Source organism: Pan paniscus, chromosome 23 (genome assembly GCF_029289425.2).
Source record: "Pan paniscus chromosome 23, NHGRI_mPanPan1-v2.0_pri, whole genome shotgun sequence".
Classification (NCBI taxonomy): Eukaryota; Metazoa; Chordata; class Mammalia; order Primates; family Hominidae; genus Pan; species Pan paniscus.
The window spans coordinates 62,024,604-62,051,290 of record NC_085927.1 but is presented as its reverse complement, the minus strand read 5'-3'; the positions used below and the strand labels follow the sequence as shown (position 1 = coordinate 62,051,290).

At 36.4% G+C, this 26,687-nt stretch overlaps 1 protein-coding gene across 1 annotated transcript in view; it reads right to left on the bottom strand.

Annotated features, from left to right (window-relative positions):
- LOC134730110 (MAM and LDL-receptor class A domain-containing protein 1-like) overlaps window positions 1-21,204 on the bottom strand; it is a 30,554-nt gene extending 9,350 nt beyond the window's left edge. Inside the window, exons 1-3 of the mRNA XM_063603209.1 lie at window positions 19,943-21,204; window positions 11,082-11,179; window positions 1,862-2,035 (exon numbers count right to left, since the gene is read on the bottom strand). Coding sequence (XP_063459279.1) covers window positions 1,862-2,035; window positions 11,082-11,179; window positions 19,943-20,135 — 465 coding nt within the window. The 5' untranslated portion in view covers window positions 20,136-21,204. The remainder of the gene's footprint in view (window positions 1-1,861; window positions 2,036-11,081; window positions 11,180-19,942) is intronic.
- Between the last annotated feature and the right edge of the window lie 5,483 nt (window positions 21,205-26,687).

Sequence of the window (26,687 nt, the reverse complement as noted above, 5' to 3'; positions counted from 1 at the left end):
AAAGGTAAGAGACTTCGCCTAGAGTATGAGCTCTATATTTCTCCAGCACAGTCAATTGTCCTCTGGGTAATTCTATTTATTCTAAGATCAAGCATTATTTTAAATAAGTGACTCTACATTCTAAAGCCATCTGCTCCAAAATATGTATTCTCTACCTGTTTAACCTCTATATTTATCTCAATTTGTTCAGAAATGAGGATGAGATGACCTTAAATCCCCAACTATTATCCTCACACCCCACTAATGAAAGAGGCATAGACGGCTTCAGTAACTTCCCTATAATCATACACTTTTTTGTTTTTGTTTTTTTAAGATGGAGTCTCACTCTGTTGCCCAGGCTGCAGTGCAGTGGCGCCATGTCGGCTCACTGCAACTTCCACCTCCCAAGTTCAAGTGCTTCTCCTGCCTCAGCCTCCAGAGTAGCTGGGACTACAAGCACGTGCCACCATGCCCGGCTAATTTTTTGTATTTTTTGTAGAGTTGGGGTTTCACCGTGTTACTCAGGATGGTCTCGATCTCCTGATCTTGTGATCCACCTGCCTCAGCCTCCCAAAGCGCTGGGATTACAGGCATGAGCCACCACCCCCAACCCTTTAACTTGAACCCAAGTTTCCAGAGCCCATGTTCATGGCTGCCATTTTAGCTATATTATCTTTAATATTCAGACTCCCCTGGAGTATTGCTTTTATCATCACTGGTTTTCACACATTAGGAAATTTGATGCACAAAGACAATATTTACACAGTCACTTAGCAACCAATGAGCAGAGCAGAGACTAAAACTCAGACCACTGACTCCAAAACAGGGTGCTTTCAACCATATTCCGCTCCATCCAATCTAGTTTCCAAAATAGCTCTTTTCAAATGTCATCCAGAAGACTTATATACAGGAAGGTAGAAATTAGAACACCCATTTGACAAGATACAATTGCCTTCTTTTATTATTATATTTTATTAATACATAGTAGTTGTACATATTTATGGGGTAAATGTGATATTTTGATACATGCATATAATGTGTCACTATCAAATAAAGGTAATTAGGATAGCATCTCCTCACACACTTCTCATTTCTTTGTGTTGGGAACGCTCCAAATCTTATCCCCTAAATATTTTGAAATACACAATAACTTGTTATAATTGCCCTACTGTGCTATCAAACACTACAGCTTATTTCTTCTATCTAACTAACTACATTTTTTAACCATTAACAAACCTCCCTTCCTAACCTCCTCCTCCCCACCTTTCTCAGCCTCTAGTAACCACCATTCTCCTCTCTACCTCCATGAGATCAACTTTTTAGTTCCCACACATGAGTGAGAACCTGCCATATTTGTCCTTCTGTGCCTGGCTTATTTCACTTTGTATAATGTCCTCCAGTTCCCAAAGGTGGATAACATTCTCAACGTTACCAGGCGGCAGAAAGTGAGGCAATAGGATTAAAATATTACAGCCCACGTCAGACTTTTTTTCACTACATCATATAATCCAATGTCTTCACTTAGAAATGATTTTAAGTTACTCTTCTCTCTGCCATCTTATTCATTTCTTATCTCCATTTTTGCCACTATTCTACACATGTCTTAAGTGCATAGTCAAAACAACCTCTCTACTCATCACAGATCATGTGTTTGATCTCTGAATGTGTTTGCTTCATTAATGTTGAATAAATTCATGAGCTGCGTGTGTTATTTTGTTATCTGAAAGGATTAGCATTAAATAAGTGTCTTCTGTTGCATTGTATTAATTTCATATGTGCTTACCTGAAAAGGTATGAGCTATGTGTGTTATATTGTTATCTGAAAGGATTAGCATTAAATAAGTGTCTTCTGTTGAGTTGTATTAATTTCGTATGTGCTTACCTGAAAAGGTAGAGTAGATTCTCCCGCTTCTGCAATGAGATCAATTTTTGCGTGGCTCCACTGAGATTCGGAGAATCTGATTATTTTGCCTTGCTTTTGCAAGTTTCCATCTAGAGACGTTCTTGTAAAAACTGAGAGATTTGAATGTTGAGACAAATGATACCAAAACTGCACCTGTTGAAAACATGTTTTCAATGATATAAATATTCCATTGACCTGTCTCTGGTAGTTTTTCCTATAATTTGAAATATTCCTGACCTCAGGTGATCTGCCTGCCTCGGCCTCCCAAAGTGCTGGGATTACAGGCATGAAACACCATCTCTACTAATAATACAAAAAAATTAGCCGGGTGTGGTAGTGCATGCGTGTAATCCCAGCTATTCGGAAGGCTGAGGTAGAAGAATCGCTTGAACCCAGAAGGCGGGGAGGTTGCAGTGAGCTGAGATCACGCCATTGCACTCCAGCCTGGGCAACAAGAGCGAGACTCCATCTCAAAAAAAAAAACAAAACAAAACAACAACAACAAACAACAACAACAAAACAACAAAAAATATATATATATATATATTCCAAACAAATTCTGTGTTAAATATAATCTTCTCAATTCTCCTTTCCCCCAGATGTGTAACCCAGTCATGGGCAGTACCACTGTTTCCATGGAAGTTTCCAGAGTCCTTCTCTCTGGCTTCTTACAAATATGAGAGGTACACGTTGAGACTCAACGTTACAAAATCAAGTATTACTATACAAACTTGATGTTTCAAACAAGAAAAACTTTCCTTAAAAATTATTTTCTTAGGTTAATTTTAAAAACTGTAATTAATACTTTATATCAATTTAGTCTCTGTGGTAGCATTAACAAATAACGGGGAAGCTCACAGGATACTGTTCATCAATAATTGAGCCAAGTAAGACAACATTCTTTGAGGGTAGGGAGGCTTCATCATTTCACTTCCTATTCACCATCAATAATGACACAATCTAAAGGTTTGATGGCTTAACTACATAGTGAAGAGAATAGAGAGGATTATGCCAGGTGCTGATGGCTGTAGCCCTAACATGAAATTGCGTACTGTTATTGATTCAACCAATATTTACTGACCACTTTCTAAGTACCTGGAGCTGTGTGAGGCAAAAATTAATTCCCTCAATGTTGTCTGGATGATTCATTCTGTAAAATATGCCCACAAAACCTCCATTAAAACAAGTTCAGGTACGCTGCAGTCAAATTTTTTTGCTTCTTCTCATTATCATATAACAGGTCCTAAGGCTGTATGTTTTAAAGAAAAACCCAACATTTAAAGATGAGGTCCCACAAAAGTGGAATACTTCTCTTTAGATTCAGTGACATTTTTTCAGGTTCATTATATTTTAAATTCTTTTTTAAAAATGTTTTCCCATTCATCATTGTGCTTTTATACTGATACATGGACAGATACTAGTGTATATATAGGCAAGCCATGTATTTCACTGTTGGGACCCAATTCCAGTGATGAATGTTGACCAAAAAAAATGTTTTAAATGCTTTTTTTAAAAAAATTGTTCATTTTAAAACACCAAGCATCTACTTGGTACACATTTTTATCAATGTCTACTTAATTGTGACCACCTGATTTAAAAATTCTGATTGTTTATTTCATTTCAGATTTTATTACTGTGCTTACCTTAATTCACACCTTGACAGGTGAGTTAGAAACAAAAATAATAGAAATGTTTAATTAAATTCCATGGAAAGAGAGGATTCATATTTCTCAACTGTGATTACATTTTAGATCCCTGCTGTAAGTTTCACTATGTCCCAAGCTTGTAAATATGCAAAACAGAGCTTTAAACCTAGTTGTACAAGAGATGTGCATGTCCCATCAGAATTTTGAGCTGTCAAACTGTCACTCAGTACATCACCAGTGTGAAGTTATTTTAATAGTGTATTAAGTATAAATGCCAACGGGATCCATAGTCAATGGGATAAGAGCTCAGAACTTATATTTAATTTACTTTTTTTATAGAATTTGCATTATGCAGACTTAAATTCTTAAGTTATTAAATACCAAGGAATGTTCCATTATCTTTTGAATTTTTGAGGGTGAAATCACTGAACAAAAGTTATTGATACAGCCCACAAATTTTTTTAATTCATTGTTTTTCCTTTTTACTTTTATTTTAGGTTCGGGGTACATGTGAAGATTTGTTACATAGGCAAACACGTGTCACGGGGACTTGTACAGATTATTTCATCACCCAGGTACTAAGCATTGTACTCAATAGTTACCTTTTCTGCTCCTCTCCCTCCTCCACCCTCCCCCCTAAAGTAGACCCCCATGTCTGTTGTTTCCTTCTTTGTGTTCATTGTTTTTATTATTTAACTCCCAACTTGTAAGTGAGAACATGCGGTATTTGGTTTCCTTTTCCTGTGTTAGTTTGCTAAGGATAATGGCCTCCAGCTCCATCCATGTTCCCACAAAAGACATGATCTTGTTCTTTTTTTATGGCTGCATATTCCGCAGTACATATGTACCACTCTTTCTTTATCCAATCTGTCATTGATGGGCATCTAGGTTGATTCCATATCCTTGCTATTGTAAATAGCGCTGCAATAACCATTCACATACATGTGAATGTATCTTTATGATAGAATGATGTCTTTTTTTTTTTTTTTTTTTTTTTTTACACAGGGTTTCACTCCAGTTGTTCAGGCTGGAGTGCAGTGGCATGATCACGGCTCACTGCAGCCTCAAACTCCTGAGCTCAGGTAATTCTCCCACCTCAGCCTTCTCAGTAATTGGGACTACAGGCTTGCACCACCACACCCAGCTAATTTTTTTTTAAATTTTTAGTAGAGATGAGGGTTTCACCATGTTACCCAGACTGGTCTTAAACTCCTGGACTCAAGCACTCCACCCACCTCAGCTGCCCAAAGTACTGGGATTACAGGCGTGAGCCACTGCACCTGACCTACAGTAGAAAAATTTCTAGTACTGTAGGTATATGTACCCAGTAATGGGATTGCTGGGTGGAATAGCAGCTCTGCTTTTAGCTCTTTGCGGAGTTGCCATACTGCTTTCTGCAATGGTTGAACTAATCTACACTCCTATCAACAGTGTATAAGCATACTTTTTTCTCCACAACCTTGCCGGCATGTTATTTTTTGACATTTTAATAATGGCCATTCTGACTGGTGTGAGATGATATCTCATTGTGGTTTTGATTTGAATTTCTCTAATGATCAATTTTAAGTTATTGATACAAGCTGTGACTTCACATAAGTAGTAACCAAGTATGGAAACTCTGTGCCTCTCAACCTGGTACATGCCAGTAGCAGAACACTAAACTTTAAACTCCAAATCATGAAACGTGTCATAAATTCCTCACAGAACTTATTATAGTAATTTGTATTTTCTAAGTATTCAGTTAATTGCATTAAAAAAAGAAGAAAGAAAAGAGAAGACTGTCAGTAAATGCTTATAAACATTCAGAAATATATATAGAGAAAGTAACAGAGAGAGAGAGAGAGGAAAGAGAGGAAGAAAGATAATCTATTCTATGTCAAAAAAATGTATAAGGCATTACAGGTCCTTAGGGACCTTTGAGTCCTTTGGAGGAAGAGTGGCAAAAGAAAATGAACATTTAATTATAATGAGCATAACTACAAAATTGTGAAAATAGTGTGGCTGTTAAATTTAAATTAATTAAAATTAAACAAAGTGAAAAATTCATTTTCTCAGTTATGGTTTTGTTTTTGTTGTTGTTGTTGTTCTTGAGACAGAGTTTCACTCTGTTGCCCAGGCTGGAGTGCAGTGGCGTGATCACGGCTCACTGCAGCCTCCACTTCCTGGGTTCAAGTGATTCTCCTGCCTCAGCCTCCAGAGTAGCTGGGACTACAGGCACGTGCCACCACACCCAGCTAATTTTTGTATTTTTAGTAGCGATGGGGTTTTACCATGTTGGCCAGGATGATCTCGATCTCCTGACCTTGTGATCCGCCTGCCTCAGCCTCCCAAAGTGCTGGGATTACAGGCCAGAGCCACTGCGCCCGGCCTCTCAGTTGTTTTAAATGCTCAATAGCTCTATGTAGCTAGTAGCTACTATACTTAACATAGGGAATATTGTCCATCATCCCAGAATGTTGCATGAAACAGGTCTGCAAAGCATGTAAGTGAAAATTACACCAAACATTCAAATTTTATTTACTACTTGATCATTTTTAAAGGAAATGTTCTTGATGCATGCCTGCTTCATTCAAAACAAGTTAAGTAAAATGTTAATAAAAAGGGCTTGCTTTTATTTTTATTGGGTCTCCACTAAGGCAGATTTTATATATAGTATGACTATTCAAGACTTTGAATCACTGCATTCAAGAGAATTTCATGTGGTTAAAGAAGTTTCCAACAAACAGTTCTTTCTGAATATTGAAGATAAAAATGGAAGCTCCAATTATTTCATTTTTAATTGTATCCTTATGATTTTAAATTATTTCTATTTTTAAAAAATATATATGTATACATTAAATCATATATTTTACTACCAAAGGAAAGAACATCTGGTGATTTACACCAGTTACTGCATATGGATGAGTACCTAAGCTGGAGAGGGGGTGATAGTCTAAGTTCCATTGGCTCTCGTGTCTGTACAGTGCCTCTGGGACCTTGGGCTCTCTGATACTTCAGTCTGGGACACCCAAGATCATGATTCAGAGGTTCAAAATGAATTCTTCCTTATTTTTCTGTTTTCTTTCTTTCTTTTTTCTTTAATTTTGATCATCTCCTGTTGAAACCCTCCTCTTCAAATTTTCTGCCAATTTTCTCAACTTCCCTATGGACTTTGTTCTAATTCCTTCTCAATCTCAGAGCTCCTTGGTCAGATCTTCATGGCCATTCTCGATTTTACTCCAAACCCTCAGCCACCTCTGCCTTCTCTGCTTCACATTAGACCCTTTATGCCTTCCTCAGTCTGCTTATTGCCACACTTGCTGCACCTTTATAAGATCTAGAATACGAAGATACAGAAGGACAAGAATAGCCAAAAAAGCAAAATAAATAAATGGGAGAAAAGAAAAAAAAAAAGCTAAGATATCTATAGCTCCTCAAAATTCAGCTGGGAGTAAGTATATATTGAAAGAGGGGATCATTCATCACATACATAAACACACAGACACACACACACATCCCTCACCATTACCATAGTGATTTTTATGGCTCCTAGTCAGTTATGCTTTTTCCTGGGCATTCTTTTCCTGAACAAGCTTATGTTGAGGTTTAGAATCTTCAATAAAACAGAATCTGTTTTTCCCGTTTAAATGATTAATCTTTATGTGCTTTGATATACAGATTGGAGAGAGCACCTGCTCGCCCTTTCCTCTGTAGACTGTTGCTTCCTCTAGAATCCATCAGCTATTCTAACATTGATCTTTGGATTAAACACAATGACCAGGGAATAGAGCACAACTGCACCATTGCAGGACATGATCCAAAATTACTTTTTTTCTAAATTGTTCTTTGACTCCAGTTCATTGTCCTACTTTGGGGACACTGTAAGACATGGCCTTTTAAAACTCTTTGAGAGAGATTTGTAGAGTGTTATTATTATACTGGACTCACCCTCTTGTAGTTTGCAGCATTTTACACTGAATTGCTGTCAGTATCCCCCACTAAACAACATTTTGTTAGAGCAAGCATGTGTTTAGGTTGTTGTCATTATATTCCCTGCATCGAGGACTGTGATTAACACACAGTAGATAAGCAATATATATGTGTTGAATCGTAGGTATAATGTTTACTTTGGTAATATAGCAAGCACTCGGGAGAAGTCTCAGAAGAACTATTTTCAGTTTTGTTTATTTCTCTTTACTTCCCTGAATCTGAACCACATGTGGCCCTCTCTGCATTGGCAGACTCAAATGTGTAGGCTGGCCCTCATAAACTTTACTTTGGGATCCAACCTATCTCTGGTTTCAACTACCTTTGTCCTGACTTTCTCATTCATATTTGTAAAACAATCTATGAATTATCTTTTACTGAAGGAATATTAATGGACTTGCAAAACAAGTTGGAGAATTAAAAACAAAAGAAAGATCAATAGATGAACATACAAACTAACTTTGAAAGCAAAAGCTTCATATTATCCATCTTCCTGTATTTAATTGTGAAGTCCTAAAAGTAAGAGATTATGTTACTTACACAGTAACTCAAATATGAAAACTCAGAAAATATTAGTACCCACATTAATCCCCTTCATACTTTACATTTCCTAGTTAATTGTAAACAGTAACAGCATTTCAACAGCAGTAAGATAGAATAGCTTCGGGCTCCCTCGTGTTCTGTTTGTCCTATCTTGTATTTCAAAGAAAAATGCCAATTTTCCACTAGTGGCTGAAAGGACTTTTGAAGCATAAATTAAAGTCCGCATCTTGAACAATGATTAGCTGCAAGAACAATTGTCCATGCTGATGGCATGTGTTGGCCACATATAAAGTACAAGGTAATCCATGCAAAATGGCCCTAAAATCATGCTGTTAGAAATGGCAACTCACGAGAAAGCTCAAGTTGCTTTAAATTCCTTTCAAAAAAAGAAAAAATTCTTAACTGTATTAGTCTGCTAGGATTATGTAGGAAAAAAAAAACCATATAATTTCAGAAAACGAAGGCTTTAATCATATCAAAGTACCCCACACTGGTTATCTCACTGCTTGACTCTACTACCTTATAATGAAGAACATTGGTTCCATGAAAGCACTATTATTAATACGTTCCAATTCAGAGGATTGGCTAGATTTTCCAGTTACCCAAGAAGGTAAGAATTTGTTTTGTTTGCTTATTCTGTAACTTTTATGTAAGAAAATATCGACCGGGTGCGGTGGCTCACGCCTGTAATCCCAGCACTTTGGGAGGCCAAGGCGGGTGAATCACGAGGTCAGGAGATCGAGACCATCCTGGCTAACATGGTGAAACCCCGACTCTACTAAAAATACAAAAAATTAGCCAGGAGTGGTGGTGGGCACTTGTAGTCCCAGCTACTCAGGAGGCTGAGGCAGGAGCTTGCAGTGAGCCCAGATTGCGCCACTGCACTCCAGCCTGGGCGACAGAGTGAGACTCTGTCTCAGGAAAAAAAGAAAGAAGAAAGAAAGAAAAAGAAAATGTCACATATTGCCACAAACTTATTTAAAAAATTCATATTATAGTCTTAGAAAAATCCTGAGAACCTTAGCTATGTGTATCTCAGACTATCAATAACATTCTCCTACAGTCTACTCCTACTTCCTAAACTGGAAAGCATTACAAGGTAACTCAAATATCCTTCCTGCTAACTCAAAGACTCCTAAAATTCAAGCACATAGAGAAAAGCGTGAAAAACAAATATCTATTCTGGCAGTCTGCAGTGGCGCCTTGAAACAGTCTCAGTTTTTCAAAAACCAAGGCAAACCATTAAGTCAGTATCCATAGCCTTTAGAGATCGAAGCCTTGGTTTTGAGATAAACTACCAAGCACCCAAAATGTCCATGACAGCATTTTCACTGAGACCCCACCTAAATAACACCCCAACCCCAACTAAGTTACCAATTTAAGCAAAAATTAAGTGTCCTCAAGTGGAAACAATGATAAACTGAAACTCAATCCCAGTGACCACAAATCAATGGCTATCGGGAAGCATACAATGATGGGAAAGGTAGATTACATTTTAAAATCATATACATGCATATGATTTCTCAGTGACTCTAGGTGAGTCATAGGAATTTCTAATACACTCTTAATATCTTCAAATTTCTGTAAAGCAGGCAGAATTAACACATCATATTCCTTTACATTCAATTTTTTCTATATATCTAACATTTGTGATCTCATCACTTTAATGTATGACCTTGAATTAAATCTAAGTTAGCTTGTACTTTCAAAGAAGAAGTGCTTCTGGAGTTTCCCCTCAAAAAAAAAAAAAAAAACACTCTATATCTATCTTTCTCTTTTTCTGTCTATCTTATAGGATTTAATTAAAATAAAGAGGTGGGAATGGGTAAAAGGCATTTGGATAAAATGGAAATGGAGACCAGGCATTTGCTTTAATTCTTATTCTCACAAAGAAATGGGAAGAAAAAAAAAACAAAAGAAAGGAAAAGAAAGTATCTTTAGGACTTTAAAAGAAAGTATCTATGGACACCACTATTAAGAACTCAGGGCACTCCCACTTAGACTTATACCAAACTGAAAGTATAATTAGGTTTATACCTCGGAATAATATGTCATTTATCACCAGGAATGCCCAAGTAAACTGCTCTAACACTACACTTACAGGCAATGAATTTACTGTGTGGCACTATTGATCTCTTCATTATTTTCTGATAAGTAAAGACGACAAAATTAGCTGAAATCCTAAGGGCCGAGAGGCATGTTGGAGCTCTCAAAAGGACTGAAAATAAGACAAGCTGAATACAGACCTCTGATTTAGGTGTTACTTTTATGGAAAGCAAAGGAATTATGTTTACTGAATTAACATTATATTTGGTACATATATACCAATGTTTGGTACAAACATTGTTTACCTACTATGTACCAAATATTTTGCCAGGTGCTTTATTTAATCACATTTTAATCCTTGACATTATTCCATATAATCGTGTATGCTTCCAATGTAAACGCTGACATTTAATCCATACAATCATGTATGTTTCTGGTGTAGACACTGAGTCTCAAAAGGAATATACAATTTGTCTGAGCCACAGTTAGAAAGTGGCAAAAGAGACTTGAACCAAGTCTAACTAGTCCAACCTCTCTAATATGCTGCTGAAATAAAATGGGTATTTCACTCCTTAGTTTGTGTTTGCCTGGCACCAGAGGACTCATTTAAAAAACTCAAATTTCAGTAAATATAATCATTTCCATTTGTCTTTCTTTCAACAAACACTTATTTAACTGACTTTATTTTTCTCAATGTATATTGTTGGCCAAAAATTTTGGCAACGCGTATCCACAGCTTTAGATTATTGAAATGACTGTGTGAAAAGAATATAAAATAACAGAAAGCTTTAATAGCCCTCAAAAGGATGGTGCCAGTTATGTGTTACAAATGGTCTTCTAGAAGGACATAGCATTTTGTGTTGAAATAGCGCACGTAAATCTCTTAATTCATTATTAAAGTGCTAGTAAAACATGGTGGGCATTTACTAGCAGAGTAACCCAAGCTCAGTGATTTACAACCACAGAATGGCCAGTGGAAATTCAGAACAGTTGATTACCTGACATGGGGTAGAGGCAGTGAGCAATTTTGTAAGAACAGGACTTCCAAGCTTGGCCACCCCGGGGGAGCGCTGTGCCTCCAAATAAATAAACGATCCTGCAAAAACAAAGGGAAAGTCATACGGATGCAAGTTCTCTTACACACTTAGCTGTTCTTTGCTCCACAATCTTATCCTTGCACATGCTAAACTATCAACTAGATAAAGAAAAGTACATTTTTGACATATTTACTATTATGGTTTGTAGATAACAAATAGCATTTATACCGGTATAACATTAAATACCTAAAATAACATTTAATCAATTAAAACAAGCTCTTGATCCAAATCACCTAAACAAACATTTCTGTTGGCTTCATTTATGTCATAGAGTTTGACATCAAATTAAATGAAGCTTCTAAGCTGACAATTAGATATTCAACACGCCCTTATGAAATACCCAAAAGAGCTTTATTTTTTAGTTTCTTCACAAAGTACCGAAGGATATGAGCTTATGGAATGAATTTTAGTTTCTCCCGGGTCTTACGTGTTTGACATTGTTGTCTGTGCTAGAGGGGATTAAAGCTTAATTAAAGATCTAATCTGAACATTAACAAAATCACCACTTTTAGATTTTAACTACGACGGATGTGCTCATGGCAAATGTGAAGGGGATAACATCTCTCAGCAGCTTAAAAGATCACAGGTTCAGAGCTGCTGTCTGGGGTAGTTTCATTGAATATTGAAGACTTACAAGGAAGGCTATACCCAACAATGTCAAGGTCTGATACTGCCCTTTGATAATCACAGTGATAGGCAATTTGGAAAACCAACTATTTTCATTGGAAAATACCGTATTCAGAGAGTGATTTTCCTAGATACAAGTCAATGCCGACTGCACACAAAGGAAAGGATTTAGAATTAGAATGTATTATTTTATAGACTCCATCACATGTTTAACCAAACAACCAAGGATGTGAGTCAGCAGTGTCATCTTTGAGTGGGAAAAATAGAACCCAGTTTATATTGTTTTTAAATCTCAAAACCTACTTGGAAAGATAAAGTTTACTGTCCCCAAATTCCAAATTACAGGTAATGGAAACAGTGAATGCGAGCAAGTTCATTAAATTCTCTATGCTTCACCTAAAAAGGAAAAGAATGGGAAAAGTTGATTTTGAAAAATTCTTCCACCTAAAAATGCTCAGGTTTAGGTAAAATTCAAATGAATATTTTTAAAAAGATGATCAAAATTCTAAAAACAAATGAACCGATATTCAAAGACCTTACTCCTCCAGTCATTCAAAAGAATATACACAATTTCAAACAAGCTGGTTAATGAAGGTGAGAACATGTACACATTAAGACGCCAAAATCTAAATGAAGCAAAAGGCCTGAATAAATCGTTTAGACAACAAAAGTAACTGAAAAAGTAATGAAAAGAAAATCTAGAGAGAAATGTATGGTCCCACATCTGAGTTAAATTTAATTTTCTTTTCTTTTTTTTTTTTTTCCTGAGACAGGGTCTGGCTCTGTCACCTAGGCTAAAGTGCAGTAGCATGATTGTGGCTCACTGCTGCCTGGAACCCCTGGGTTCAAACAATCCTCCAGCTTCAGCCTCCCACTGGGTGTACAGGAGCACACTACCACATACATTTTAAATTTGTTTGTAGGGGCAGAGTCTCAAACTCCTGGCCTCAAGCAATCCTCCTGCCTTGGGCCTTCAAAGTGCTGGGATTTCAGGCATGAGCCACTGCATCTGGCTCCCTATTTAATTTTTAAAAAACAAATATTTGCAACATTATTCGAGAAACCTCAGATCTTAGAAAAATATGGAGAGCTCCCTGATTCATATTAGGTTGCCAGAATATCTTTAATTTTTAATAAAATGGATGAAAATAGGACAAAATTTAAAACTCTAGAGAGCAATCTCACTTGTGAGCATAGGAACAAATATTCTAATTAAAATGATGTCAAATAAATTTGAAATTGTTATCCAAAAATAGTGTGTCTTGATTAATCTGAGCCTTCCAAGAATGTAGGTTTGGTTTAATTTAGGAGCTCGGTCTCCATATTCAGTTACAACAACAAATGAAAGTGTCAAGTCATAGAATCCTATCTAAATGTTGAAAAGACTATGAAAAACCAGTGAACAATTTCAAGTCACAAATCTTAATAAAATAAAAGGAAATAATTAAATAAAGACTAGTGAACAACCTCAAAATAAATAGCATTCTAAATGGCAAATGATAAAATAATATTAATTAAAATGGGAAATGACATATTTCTGTCACAACTATCAATTAGAGATAATATTAGGCAATATTTATAATCTTAGACTAATATTATCTTAAAGGTCTGGTGAGTGTAGAAGTCAAGGAAATAAAATATCTAGTAGACATTATAGAAAAAGAGAAGTAAATTTCCCATCTTTTACCAATAATATAATTGTAAAAATAGAAAGCCAAAGTATTCCATTTTTTATAATTATAGTATCATTTAGAAAATTTGGTAAGCTAAATGGAAACAGATATATTACACAATTACTTATCTTATCTTAGCAGTAAGTTTCCAGATACATAAACAGCAAGAAATGTCCAACTCCTGATAGCAAAATTAATTTTTTTAATGTAGGAATAAATTTAACAGAAAAGGGACACGATTTATATGAAGAACATTATAAACTTTGTGAAAGACTGCAAACTCTCTGGTTAGATGAAAAGAGATAACATGTTTCTAGATGAAAGATAATAGAACTAAAACATGAAGTTACTGACCATTGATTTGGAAGCTAAATGCTATCCTATGATAATTTTAACCAAATATTTAGAAAGTTGACAATATTGCATTAAAATTAATATGTGCAGGTAAGGGGTATAGAGAGTCTAAACTCTGACCACAGGCCCAGGGACTTCTAGGAACACGTCCCTTGATTTATCTTTCTATCAGCCTGCTCTAAACAATGAGCCAAGTTAGAGAAATGTGGAATTTACCAGTTTTATTCCTGGTCATGGCAAGGAGTTTACTTCTCGTAATCAGAATTGTTTATTGTAAAACTCTTACACACCCACATACCCCAGAGTGGCTATGTGACCAGCACAATATAAAAATTAAAGGACAGAGTGAATAGTCTCCCTGGGTTAAAGTGTTCACATCTGGCTCGACCTCACCTTCTGCAAAACAGGTACCTTGTTAATGCACTGGCCTAGAAGTAACACCTTACATGTCTTAAGAACGTTAGAGGCCAGTCTCTATAACTTTCACAAATGCAAAAGTTATAAACAAGCATTACCATATAGAATAAAGAAATGAATAATAAATAAAATTACTCCAGTTAGGTTTGGTTCAGGAGTGCAAGAGGGGTTTAATATTTAAAAAATCAATTTACCTTATAGACAAAAAAGATAATCTGACAATCATATCATAATAGATGCTGAAAAATACTGAAAACTTTTAACATACATTCAATTTCTTAATTTTTTTAAAAAGCACACTCTTGAATAGAAGGGAACATTTTTATCTGATAAAGAATACAATTTTTCAGTAAGCATGGCACTTAAGGTTCAACTATTGACAGCTTTTCCTCTGAGAGAGAAATAAGACAAGTCTAGCAGCTACCACCAGTTCTATTCAACACATTCTAGAAATTCTGTCCAGTACATAAAACAACAAAAGGAAGATAGAACTGTTAATATTTAGAAAAAAGGAAATAAAATTGCCATTATTTGCAGACAAAATAATTGTGATCCTAGAAAATAAAAGATATATGTATAAGTTCCTAGCTATGATAAATAAAATTAGCAAGCCCACTGGATACAAGGTCAATATTTTCTATAAAAATGCATTTCTATATGTCAGCAATAATCAAAATCAGAAGTTCTTTAAAAGTAACACAAAAACCTAGGAAAATACTAGCAAAAGATTTTCAAAATCTCTACCCCGAAAGCTGTAAAATATTACTTAGTAAAATTAAAGAACCCAAATAAATTGAGACATTGGAAACATTTGAAAAAAATATTTTTCAGTGAAATGCAAATAAATATTACATATGAGAAATTATTGTACACCCATTAATTGGACATTTTTATAGAGAATTATAATGCCTCTTGCTGGTAGGAAAATAGGGAAAAGTAGTCCCATTTTGTCACTAAAAATTGAAGTACTAAAGTTTTAGGGTTAATGAATCTATAAATGTTTATTGAAAATATAAATACATATCTTGCTTAAAAAATATAGAAGTCTCACTCCTAGTTATTATCTATTGCATAAAATCGAAAGTATCCTACAGGAGGAAATGTGTACAAGAATAAATTTGAAACATCGTCATGATATTGATGTCACTGGATAGGGGAATAGCTAGATACATTATGGTATATCCAAATCAAATAAATTTAGCTAAATAAACAAACATGAATCCAGTATCACAGACTGGATTTTATCTTCTGTCTTAAACGAGCAAAAGAAAAATATTAGAAAAAAAGCATATTTAGCATGGACTGTCAAATATAGGACAATGGGAATGTAAGATAGTGATAGATCACAGGATAGTGATCTCTGAGAGAGGGGAAACAAATGAGTTAAGTCCTGTAATTCCCACAGCTTACTGCCTAGACAGAGTTTCCAGGTGCCTGTGCAGAGGGGAAACACAGGAGTGTGGTAGTCTCCTCAAGTTGAAACAGACAGAGTCGGTGCTTTGGGGAGACCCACATGGGTAGAATTCATAAGACAGAGTGCCAGCTGCCCCTTTCAGGTACTGGAGCTTTGAAAAGACAGCAAGCTCCCGAGATCTGCAGACAGTCCCCCCTAAATTGCCATGTAAGGACCGATCGTGTGCATGGATTGGAGAAAACTACCTGAGTCTGGGGGTAAAAACACCTGAAATGAATAGCTGGAACATTTCCTGAAGGTCACAGAAAGTCAGGAATGGTAGAGTTCACTCACCAACCAGAGTGCAAAAAAAAACAAAAACAAAAACAAAAACAGACATAGGCATTGGATAGAGAACTCAAACCAAATAAACACTTATGTCCAGACAAAAACACGTATGCAAATTTAATGGTGTTTTTACTCATATTTGACAATATTTGGAAACAATCTAAGTGTCCTTCAGCTGGTTAGTGGATAAATGAAGTGTGGCTCATCCACACAATGGACCCAACTATTCAGCAGTGAAAAAGGAAGGAATTGTGGCTGAAGCCAGCGACATGGATGAGTCTCAAGTCCTTTATGCTAATTGAAAGAAGGCAGAATCAAAATGCTACATATGATATGATTCCATTTTCAAGACATTCTGGAACAGGCATACACTAGGGCTAGAAATCAGATCATTGGTGTCAGTGGTGGGAGGTGGGAGAATTATTGAGTACATAATGGCACAGAACAATGTGTTGGGCAGGAATAGAATTGTTTTATATCTTCATTTTTGTGATGGTTACACAATTGTGTATGTATGTCAGAACTCAGTGAACTGTACACTAAAATGGTTGAATTTTACATTTAACCAATACTTTATCATAAAAAATGAAAAAAATAGATAGTATTTGATGACTTGGAGCAACTGCCATAAGCTATCTTTAGTAAGAAGATAGGGACAATAGTTACAAGATAATATATTTCTTAAAAAACAAACAATCACAGAAACACATATAATTTTGAATATGTATGTATCTACTATATATATATCTGTGTGTGACTATATGAACATAGATAAAAGTGGAACATAATTAACATGAGTTGCCTATTTCGATGGAAATTTAACAGAGTAGGAATAGGAAGGTAGAAACGAAGCAAAAAAGGCAGGAAGGAAATTCGAGGCTTAATTACACACATACACACAAAAACTACATAATATCAACATATCCAGCCTGGTCAACACGGTGAAACCTCTGGCTCTACTAAAAATACAAAAACAAAAAACCAGCTGGGCGTGGTGGTGTGCACCTGTAGTCCCAGCTACTTGGGAGGAAAAGGCAGGAGAACTGCTTGAACCTGGGAGGTGGAGTTTGCAGTGAGCATGGATCACACCACTGCACTCCAGCCTGAGCAACTAAGTGAGACTCTGTCTCAGCTAGTTAGATAGATAGATAGATAGATAGATAGATAGATAGATAGATAGATAGATAGACAGATAGATGGATAGATAGATAGATAGATAGACAGACAGATAGATAGATTTAAAAGCTGCAATCTATATGTTTAAGGCTGTAAGAACAAAATGAACTAGAACTCCACTTTCTTAGATATCGGAACTATTAGGCTGCCTCTGACTCTACCAGAAATTTCCATTTCACTTTCCTTTCCCTTCCTAGTCCTTTTTCATTTTTTTTAATTCTCCTCCTCACTTGCAATTTAAAACCACTACTGATTCTCTTTAAGGTTTGATCATGGTAATCATGGGTAAAGAGATGTTGACTCCGTGATCTAGATATATATATATATATATATATTTTTTTTTTTTAGTTGGCCCTTTCTAAAATGAGAAAGACTGCGTTTTTGTCCCTCACACTCTGGGTGAGACCAGCTGCCCCTAGTTTTATCAGTCATATTGTTATCTTTCACTATTCTTCAACTCACCGGAAAAGAATGGGTCTTTCAACATCTAACACAGGGGCTCTATTAGAATCTTTTTAATGCAAATCATAGTTATGTAGTAATTATAAGATGGCAAAAGACTAAAGGTGAATTACAAACATATTTTCTAATTGTCTTATCTGGTGTTTTTCCTAGTCTTCTTATTAGAATGGACAACAAATATCTATTAATGTTTATGGAGCTCTTACTACATGGAAAAACCTTCACAGGTGTTATTTCATTTAATCCTCATGACAACTCCACAGGGAAGCTACTTTTCTTTTCTCTATTTTCTATCTAATAAAACTGAAGCACCCTAATATTTAGACATGGGTGCAGTGTCAACATCGTGTCGGAACCCTGGGCAGCCCGTGCTCTTCCCTAACTGGTTATGGTATGCTCACATCAGACCACCATGACACACTGCCCGCACAGCTTCCCTTTGAGAACCACTGCCTTGGCTTAGGCCTTCATCATCTCTCACTGATATTTCTTCAGCACATCCATGTTTTTTTGACTCCAGCCTTTCACCCTCTCCATTCTCCTCATCTCAGACAGAACAGCCCTTTAGAGTAAATTTGATTGGTCACATGCTTTAACATGACTACCTGGGTCACCATCATCCTGCAGACACATTTCCAATTCCTCAGCACTCTCTAGAGTCCCCTTCCTTCCTCTCCTGTTTCATCAGTTCTCTTCTCCCTGTCCAATCACACACGTCTTTCATCCCTAACTACTCCCATCTTTCTGCCTTCTTTGGGGATTCTTCCCTCCAATTAGGACATGATCCCTCCCACCTCTCTTTGGTTCCGTCTTCTCTCAGTAATTCCTTACTTCTGGCTTCCTGACTACTTTTCATTTCCCTTCAGTGCTCAGTTCAGGAGTCATCTCCTTCAACAAGGCATCTCGAATCCATCTGAATCACCTTCCATCCCTCTTAAAGCATCCTTCATAACCGATTGCAATTCCTTGCTTATCTAATTAAGCTACCAGACTGAGACCACCTCAAAGGCAGGGATCGTGGCATCCATCTTTGTGCATCCAGGTATCGTCTATGCTATGTATTTAATAATTGGCTTGAACAGAGAAAAAGAAGTAAAATATTATATGAGTTTAGAGAAAATGTGTTGTTAATACATAGTTCCAATGATTTATAGTCCCCTTTCTATTTTAAACTTTAAACTTAACTTTGTCTGCTACAAAATGTTAAAGAAATGAGTCATGGCACAAAAGCAAAAATTAAGAACTTACCACACTGTTAAACAATTAACTAGGTTTATGGCTGTAGCCAACAGATGGATGGTTGAATTTTCCCACCCCATCCCCTAGCACCCTCACCCACTACCACCAACCCCAATTTCCAATGGCTGTAATTAAAAATATGATCAATACTTATTTTTGGTATAATTCTTTGGAAGTCTGAAAGAAGAAACAAATAGGATAATGTTCAATGAGGTTGAAAGATGATCTATAGTACAAGTACAGTTGTGCTATTGTAAGGTTTGCCAGGTGTGGTGGCTCCCTCTTGTAATCCCAGCACTTTTGGGAGGCTGAGGTGAGAGGATTGCTTGAGGCCAGGAGTTTGAGATCAACCTGGGCAACATGGCGAGACACTCTTTACTTAAAACATATACATTTAAAAAGTAAAGTTAACACGATGCTAACGTGTATGGGGAATGACATCCGATGATAAATGTGAACAAAACAAAAGAGAAAAGAGAACAAACCCTTTCTGTTTTATTGGAGTTTCACAGACACTTATTGGAGTACCACAGGTAGTTATGGTTCCTCTATTTTAAGATGATATGTAAACACTGGAATGATGGTTAAAAATATATATGTGGAAGAATAAGACTGTTTATGATAAAGAAGCCCGAAGACTGATTAAATTGCATTCAAGTATTTGCAAATTTATTTCACAGATAGTGCTAAATCTCTGTTCTCAGTTCCCAGAAACAAGATTAGATTATTTTTCTTCCTGTTTTGAAAAAATTGGATTGCTCTAAAAAGAAGGCAAGCCTACTGTACTTGATTCTGGGCAACTTGAGAAAATGATCAGAAAACTTTTCCACCTCTTTATGCCTTTAACCCAACTTCTAAAAATTGCAACAACAAACATGTTGGTGATTAAAACAATGCTCCTTTCAGGGAACTCAATTACCCGCCAATTATTAACTTGGTCAGGAGGTTTTAAAGCAAGACAAACCAGAGTTCCATGTGTACAGTCTACAGAATAGAAATGAAAATACACAGTATCATCATTCCACAACATGCAAGAAAGAAAACTATTTTTTTTAAAGAGGAAAATGTCCTACCATGATTTATGTTTGCTGTGTGATCAGCTGCAGGAAAGTGGTGCTCTCCATTATTCAATCCTTTCATCAGCTTCCAGTGTGAATCTTCTGTGAGAAATGGCTCCCAACCGCAGAAACCCGACTCAAAGTCACAGGCGAGATGCTTTGCTGTTACACGTAGAAGAGAAAACAGGTGAGGAGAAATGAAGAGCATGCAGGCAAACACTGCTCTACGCTAGCTAATCATCTTAGGAGGCCTGCAAAATTATTCTGCTTGGTAGTGAATATTCTCTAATGATCAGAATAGCTTTCCTTTATCTAGTCACACACAATATCTCAGGTGCTGTGTGAGGCATGACCCTTCCACATGCTTCCATCTGTAAGTCTGGTACATTTCATTCTGGTTGGCCATCTCCATTTTATTTAATGATGCAAGGTGGAACTCCAAAGCTTTTCAGGGAGTAACTAATTTGCTTGCCCAGTATAAACCTGCTGAGATGGTAGTTTAAATGAAAAAAATCCACTGGGAAGGGGGAAGTTTAAATTAATTCTGGACACACAAATAACTTGAGGTCAGCATCTCAGTATGCATTTTATTATTCTATCCTAACACTTTCTCAAAAAAAAAATACCTAGCCATTTTGGAATTGCAGGTAAATTAGATATTCGGAACTGAGCTGGTGTTATCTTTTGTCTTTTTTTTTTTTTTTTTTAAGGCAGAGTCTCGCTCTGAGGCCCAGGCTGGAGTGCAGTGGTGCAATCTTGGCTCACTGCAAGCTCCACCTCCCGGGTTCACGCCATTCTCCTGCCTCAGCCTCCCGAGTAGCTGGGACTACAGGCGCCCACCACAACGCCCGGCTAATTTTTTATATTTTTAGTAGAGATGGGGTTTCACTGTGTTAGCAAGGATGGTCTCGATCTCCTGACCTCGTGATCCACCCGCCTCAGCCTCCCAAAATGCTGGGATTACAGGCGTGAGCCACCGCACCCGGCCCAATATTTTTTTTTACATGAAATACATTTGGAGACAATATCACAGTAAAAATTAATGTATCATACAAGATCCTTGGTTTAAATTTCTTTCATTTGACTATTATACCAACGTCCCCTGTGAAGGTACACAATTCATATTAGCATTTAAAATTGTTTTTAAAGTCCTATAATTTAAAAAACCCCTTTTTCATGGAATTTCCTGAACTATTTTGATTTGAAGATATATCTATCATGCCAACTTTTTTGGAACACAGTGAAGTAGATTCTATATATATTTTTTTTCCTATATGAGTTATTGAAATTTTATATATAAATACAAATGTGTATTTTATTGTGGTAAAATATACATGACATAAATGTAACATTTTAACAATTTTTAATGTAAGCTTCTATGGTATTAGGTACATTCCCATTGTTGTACAACCATTACCACCATCCATCTCCAGAACTTTTTCATTCCCAAACTGAATCTCCACCCCCATTAAGCAATAATTTCCATATCCCCTCCCCTCAAACCCTGGCAACCACCATTTTACTATCTGTCTCTATGAGTTTGCCTACTTTAGGTACTTCATATAACTGGGACCAAACAATACGTGTCCTTTTGTCTCTGGCTTATTTCAAGGTTCATCCATGTTGTAGCGTGTGTCTGAAAATTAGATCTATTTCATGTATAAACTGTTCAGGGATCCAATGTGTATCTTTGGACATGTTTGGCATGTTGTATTTTAATTATTTTGATAGAGATTTTTAAAACATATTGCATATATATGTATTAATTTTTTAAGCTTTATTGATGTATAAGTGACAAACAAAATTGTAACTAAGGTACGCAATGTAATGTTTTGATATACATATACATAGAGAAAGGATTACCACAGTAAAGCTAATTAGCATCATTTCATCATATAGTTACCTTTTGTGTGTGTGATCAGAACATTTCAGATCTACTCTCAGCAAATTTCAAGTATACAATACAGTGTTATTAACTATAGTCACCAGGCTGTACACTAGACTCCCAGAACTTATTTATCTTGTAAGTGAAAATTTGTATCTTTTGACCAACACCTCCCCATTTCGGCCAGGCCTCAGCCCTGGACAACTGCCATTCTACTCTCTGTTTCTACAAATTCAACTTTTTTAGGTTCCATGTATAAGTGAGATCGTGCTGTATTTGTCTTTCTCTGTCTGGGTTATTTCATTTTGCATAATCCCCTCCAGGCTCATCATTGTCACAAATAGCAAGTTTTTTCTTCATTATTGCTGAATAATATTTCACTGTGAACACATATACATTTTATACACACACACACACACACACACACACACACCACTTGTTTGATCCATTCTCAGAGACTTCAGTTGTTGTGGCTGGATATTTTGAATAATGCTGCAATGAACATGAGGGTGCAGATATATTTTAATCTTAACTGCCCTCATTTAATACAGGATTATGTTAATAAACATCAAAAATCTATTGTTTGGTTTTAGAGAAATTTTACTCAGAGTTCATCAGTTAAAGTAATATTTTAAGATCCTGACAAAGCTTTCTCTTGCATATTTAACCACTACAGCATATGAGCAGACAAGAAAGAATTTCATTGTGCAGCTGGGAAAAATTCTGGATCATGAAAAGTAAAATATTTTATGAATCCTCCAGAAGTTAATCAGCTCTCTGTGAAATAAGAAAGAAAGCTATGTATGGGAAATGAATGGGGAATATTTCATTTAATGAGAATATATTAGATTCTAACAGGATTATATTATAAATATTGTGTTAATATACATTACAAATACACATTATAAATATTTTATTAATATTGATGCTCTTAAGGACTAGCAAAGTAAAGAGAGTTTTTGCTTCTACCCTGAGAGAACTCTGACTTGTTTGCCTTTAGTTTTTTTCAATTTTTTTAGATGCCATCTGTTTCTTCCCCTAGCTGTCTTCCTTCCTGAAGCCTCTTTGGTACAGTGGTTCTCAAAGTTTCATATGCAGACAAATCACCTGGGACCTTGTTCCATGTAGCTTTTGGTTCCATAAGGCTGGGCCAGGGCCTGAGGTTCTGCATTTCCACTAAGTTCCCAGGTAATGCTGATGCTCTGGTCCATGGAGTCTGCTGTTGCAGCAAAACCCACAGGCCATTTTTATTAACTGATTTTGAAAAGCCACCGGTCTGGAGGCTATGTTATGCCATATATTAAAATAATACCTAAAAGTAAGAGCAACTTGATAATGAGAGAAGACCTGAGTGAGTCTGCCTTTGGGGAAAAGCACACTGGCTGTGGAATACCAAATGACAATCCTCACGAGTTCATATTTACTCATTCTCCAGAATTTGGTAAGTATTCCTGGTGCTATTCAAACTGCCTGCACAAGCTATACCCTCCTAGAGATTCATTCTAAAGTGCAATAAAAAAATATATAAAGATATTTTTTCTTGTGCTTCATGAACATGGAAGAATCGTTTATGAAAAAAACTTGATATTACAAATTCAAATTTGTAAAACACAAATGTTTTCGTATGTGTAAAATGTTTCAATATGGTTTTAAATTTCAAAGGAAAGCCTCTTTTATTTTGTAAGAATATACATATGCACGTGTCTATATGCAAAAATATATTAAATACTTTAGTGCAGCAAATAGTGTAAATTTATATCAATTCTAATAATCCAAATCTATATAATTTCACAGCATAAATAATTGTATATATATTTACATGAAACACTCATTTTGGTATCAAAATACATGAATACACATATATACTGTATGCAATATGGCTACATTTTTATGACATATTCCCTATATCAAGTCAATCTCAATCATGCAAACATGACAGGTTTTCTTTGGACAAATGAGGTTACACTATTTAAAAACTTAAAAGACTAATAACACTGTTTTTGTTGAGAAACACAATTACCCATTCCTGCATTCACCCAAAGAAAATAGCAGAATATGGCATCAAGAGCTACTGAACTGGAAAAATGTCATATACATAATCAATGAAACTTCAATAAATGAGAAAATATGTCAAAAATCAAATGCTAAACAATTTTTTAAAGGTGAACATAAAGTATGATTTACTACGGGGAAAATAATGGAGGGGAAAAAGCTAAGCTTCCAAATATACAAGTGCCCAGGTGCAGTGGCTCATGTCTGTAATCCCAGCACTTTGGGAGGCTGAGGCCGGTGGATCACCTGAGATCAGGAGTTCAAGACCAGCCTGGCCAACATGATGAAACCTGTCACTACTAAAAATACAAAAATTATCTGGGTGTGGTGGCACATGCTTGTAATCCCAGCTACTCTGGAGGCCGAGACAGGAGAATCACTTGAACCCGGGAAGTGGAGGTTGTAGTGAGCCGAGATCATGCCATTGCACTCCAGCCTGGGTGACAGAGCAAGACTCTGTCTCAAAAAAAAAAAAATTATATACGTGGAAAGAAAGGAAATATATTTTCCTTCAGTTATTGACATTAAGAATTATAGAAACTGTTAGAAAGAAATATTTCCCCAACAGAAATGAGGCAAATTGTCTGTAAAAAATTTAAATAAAACATAGAAAGAAACTTCACATACATTGGAGTAAATAAATTGCTCTTACATCGCTTGTTTTGAACAAAAGAAGAGAGCAGCCCAAAAGCTCCGTTGAGCTCACACTGGTTAGCCGATTACTTGGTTTAAAGCTAGGAGTCTGAAGTATTAACTGGATTTCTGTTGATGAACATGGCAGAAGGGGATTTTAGCCTTACTTTCTCATCTCCTCTATCCTGTGTCCCTCCGCATTGCTCTTAATAAAATCCAAGCTTCCCAAGAGAAACCAATTATACAGAGCTTTTCACTTAAAAGGTGGCATTTATCTTATTACAATATTTTCACCTCTGCTCAAGAAAACATCTCACTAAAATAAGACACTGCAGTAAAATAAACGTCAAATTTTTAATATCTTTTAAAAACCACCTGTTTGTGATACAGAAATTGGATTCATATCCTTGGAATTCATGTTTTCTAAAGAGACACAGGGATCTCAGTTGCTAAGTTACCTCATATGAGAATCATCCTGTGGATTGTAAATTAAATTATATTTTTGTTGAACTATGACTATGCTTGAATAGCAATGGGATCTCTTGTCATCACTTCTATCAAAGACTCTTCAGAAAAGGCCTGAAAGAAAGGTGTTGAGGCACTTTGGCCCTCCCAAACGCCAGTCATGGCTGAAGTGATTTCTTTTTTTCTTTTTTTTTTTTTCAGACGGAGTCTCACACTGTTGCCTGGGCTGGAGTGCAATGGCATGATCTCAGCTCACGGCAACCTCCACCTCCCATGTTCAGGCAGTTCTCCTACCTCAGCCTCCCAAGTAGCTGTGATTACAGGTGCCCACCACCACGCCTGGCTAATTTTTTGTATTTTTAGTAGAGACGGGGGTTTCACTATGTTGGCCAGGCTGGTCTTGAACTTCTGACCTCGTGATCTGCCTGCCTCGGCCTCCCAGAGTGCTGCGATTACAGGTGTGAGCCATTGCACCCGGTTGGCTGAAGTGTTTTCTAGGCAAGTAAGAGGAGAGCGGCCCTTCCTCCAGGGCAGCCATGATGGCTGAAGTGATTTCTACAACCATGGTAGCTGCCCTGGAGGAAGGGCCACCCTCCTCCTACTCATCCCTCCCAGCTACAGCTTCCAAGATCATTGACTAGAGAGGAAAAATGCATACACAATAAAAGTTAGCAACCCATACTATATGCCTCCAAGGCAAAGGTACAAAAAGTTTCCTTCTACCACCCATCTTCTCTTTAATCAAAGCACACACATTCACACACCCAGCCAACAATAATCACAACTATTCATTTGTAGAATAAATTGAGAGATGTTGCAGACTTTGCAACAAGCACCAAAACATTAAGTTAAAATAGAGATACCTGAAGGCATAGTACTAATAGTTTCAGAGCAATAATGCATATTTATCACATTTCATACATATGACTTACCTTTGCCTTGATAGAAACAAAGACTGTTTTAAAATCAACTAACAGTCTTGAATTAGAGCATGTAAACTAGTAAGCCATTCACTCACTTACAGCAAGTTGCTGGGTCTTCATCACTCTCATCGGAGCAGTCCTGCCGAGAGTCACAGACTGATTCTTTGGCGATGCACTGGCCACTAGTGCAAGGGAATTCGTCGGCAGAGCAAAGCTTTCTGGATTGGGTCTGTCCACAGGCATAGACCCAGAGGTGATCAAGGGCAATAAAACTTCTCTGGCTCTAAAGAGTCCCTTCAAAAATAATCTTTAGGAAGAAAAAGATTAATTTATGAGTTTGCAATCTCCTTAATAAGACAAAAAACTAAAGAAGGTTGATAAAGACAAAGTAGTTATTGAGAAAAAGTGTTTAAAGCAACCAAGGCAATATATAACAAAGTTCCTGTTTGATAAGCTCAACCCATGCTCATACGACTGATGTAACAAACCTGCACGTTGTGCACATGTGCCCCAAAAATTAAAGTATTAAAAAAAAAAAACTGACGGAAACATTTGCTCCACTAAAGGCTCAGAGAAACCTCCCAGGATCAGGCAAAACACAAGCATCCCACTTAACTATCAAAAATGTCCCTGACTGCAAACTTGTTACTTGGTCATCATCTTTACAGCTCTCTTTCTTTCATTTTCAAGGAAAATAAGAAGTATTGTCATTACTTATAGAACAAGAGCTGTAACTGCATCTGACTTATTTTTTAACTAGTGAAATTAGTATTTGAATACATGAAGAAAAATATCAGGCAAA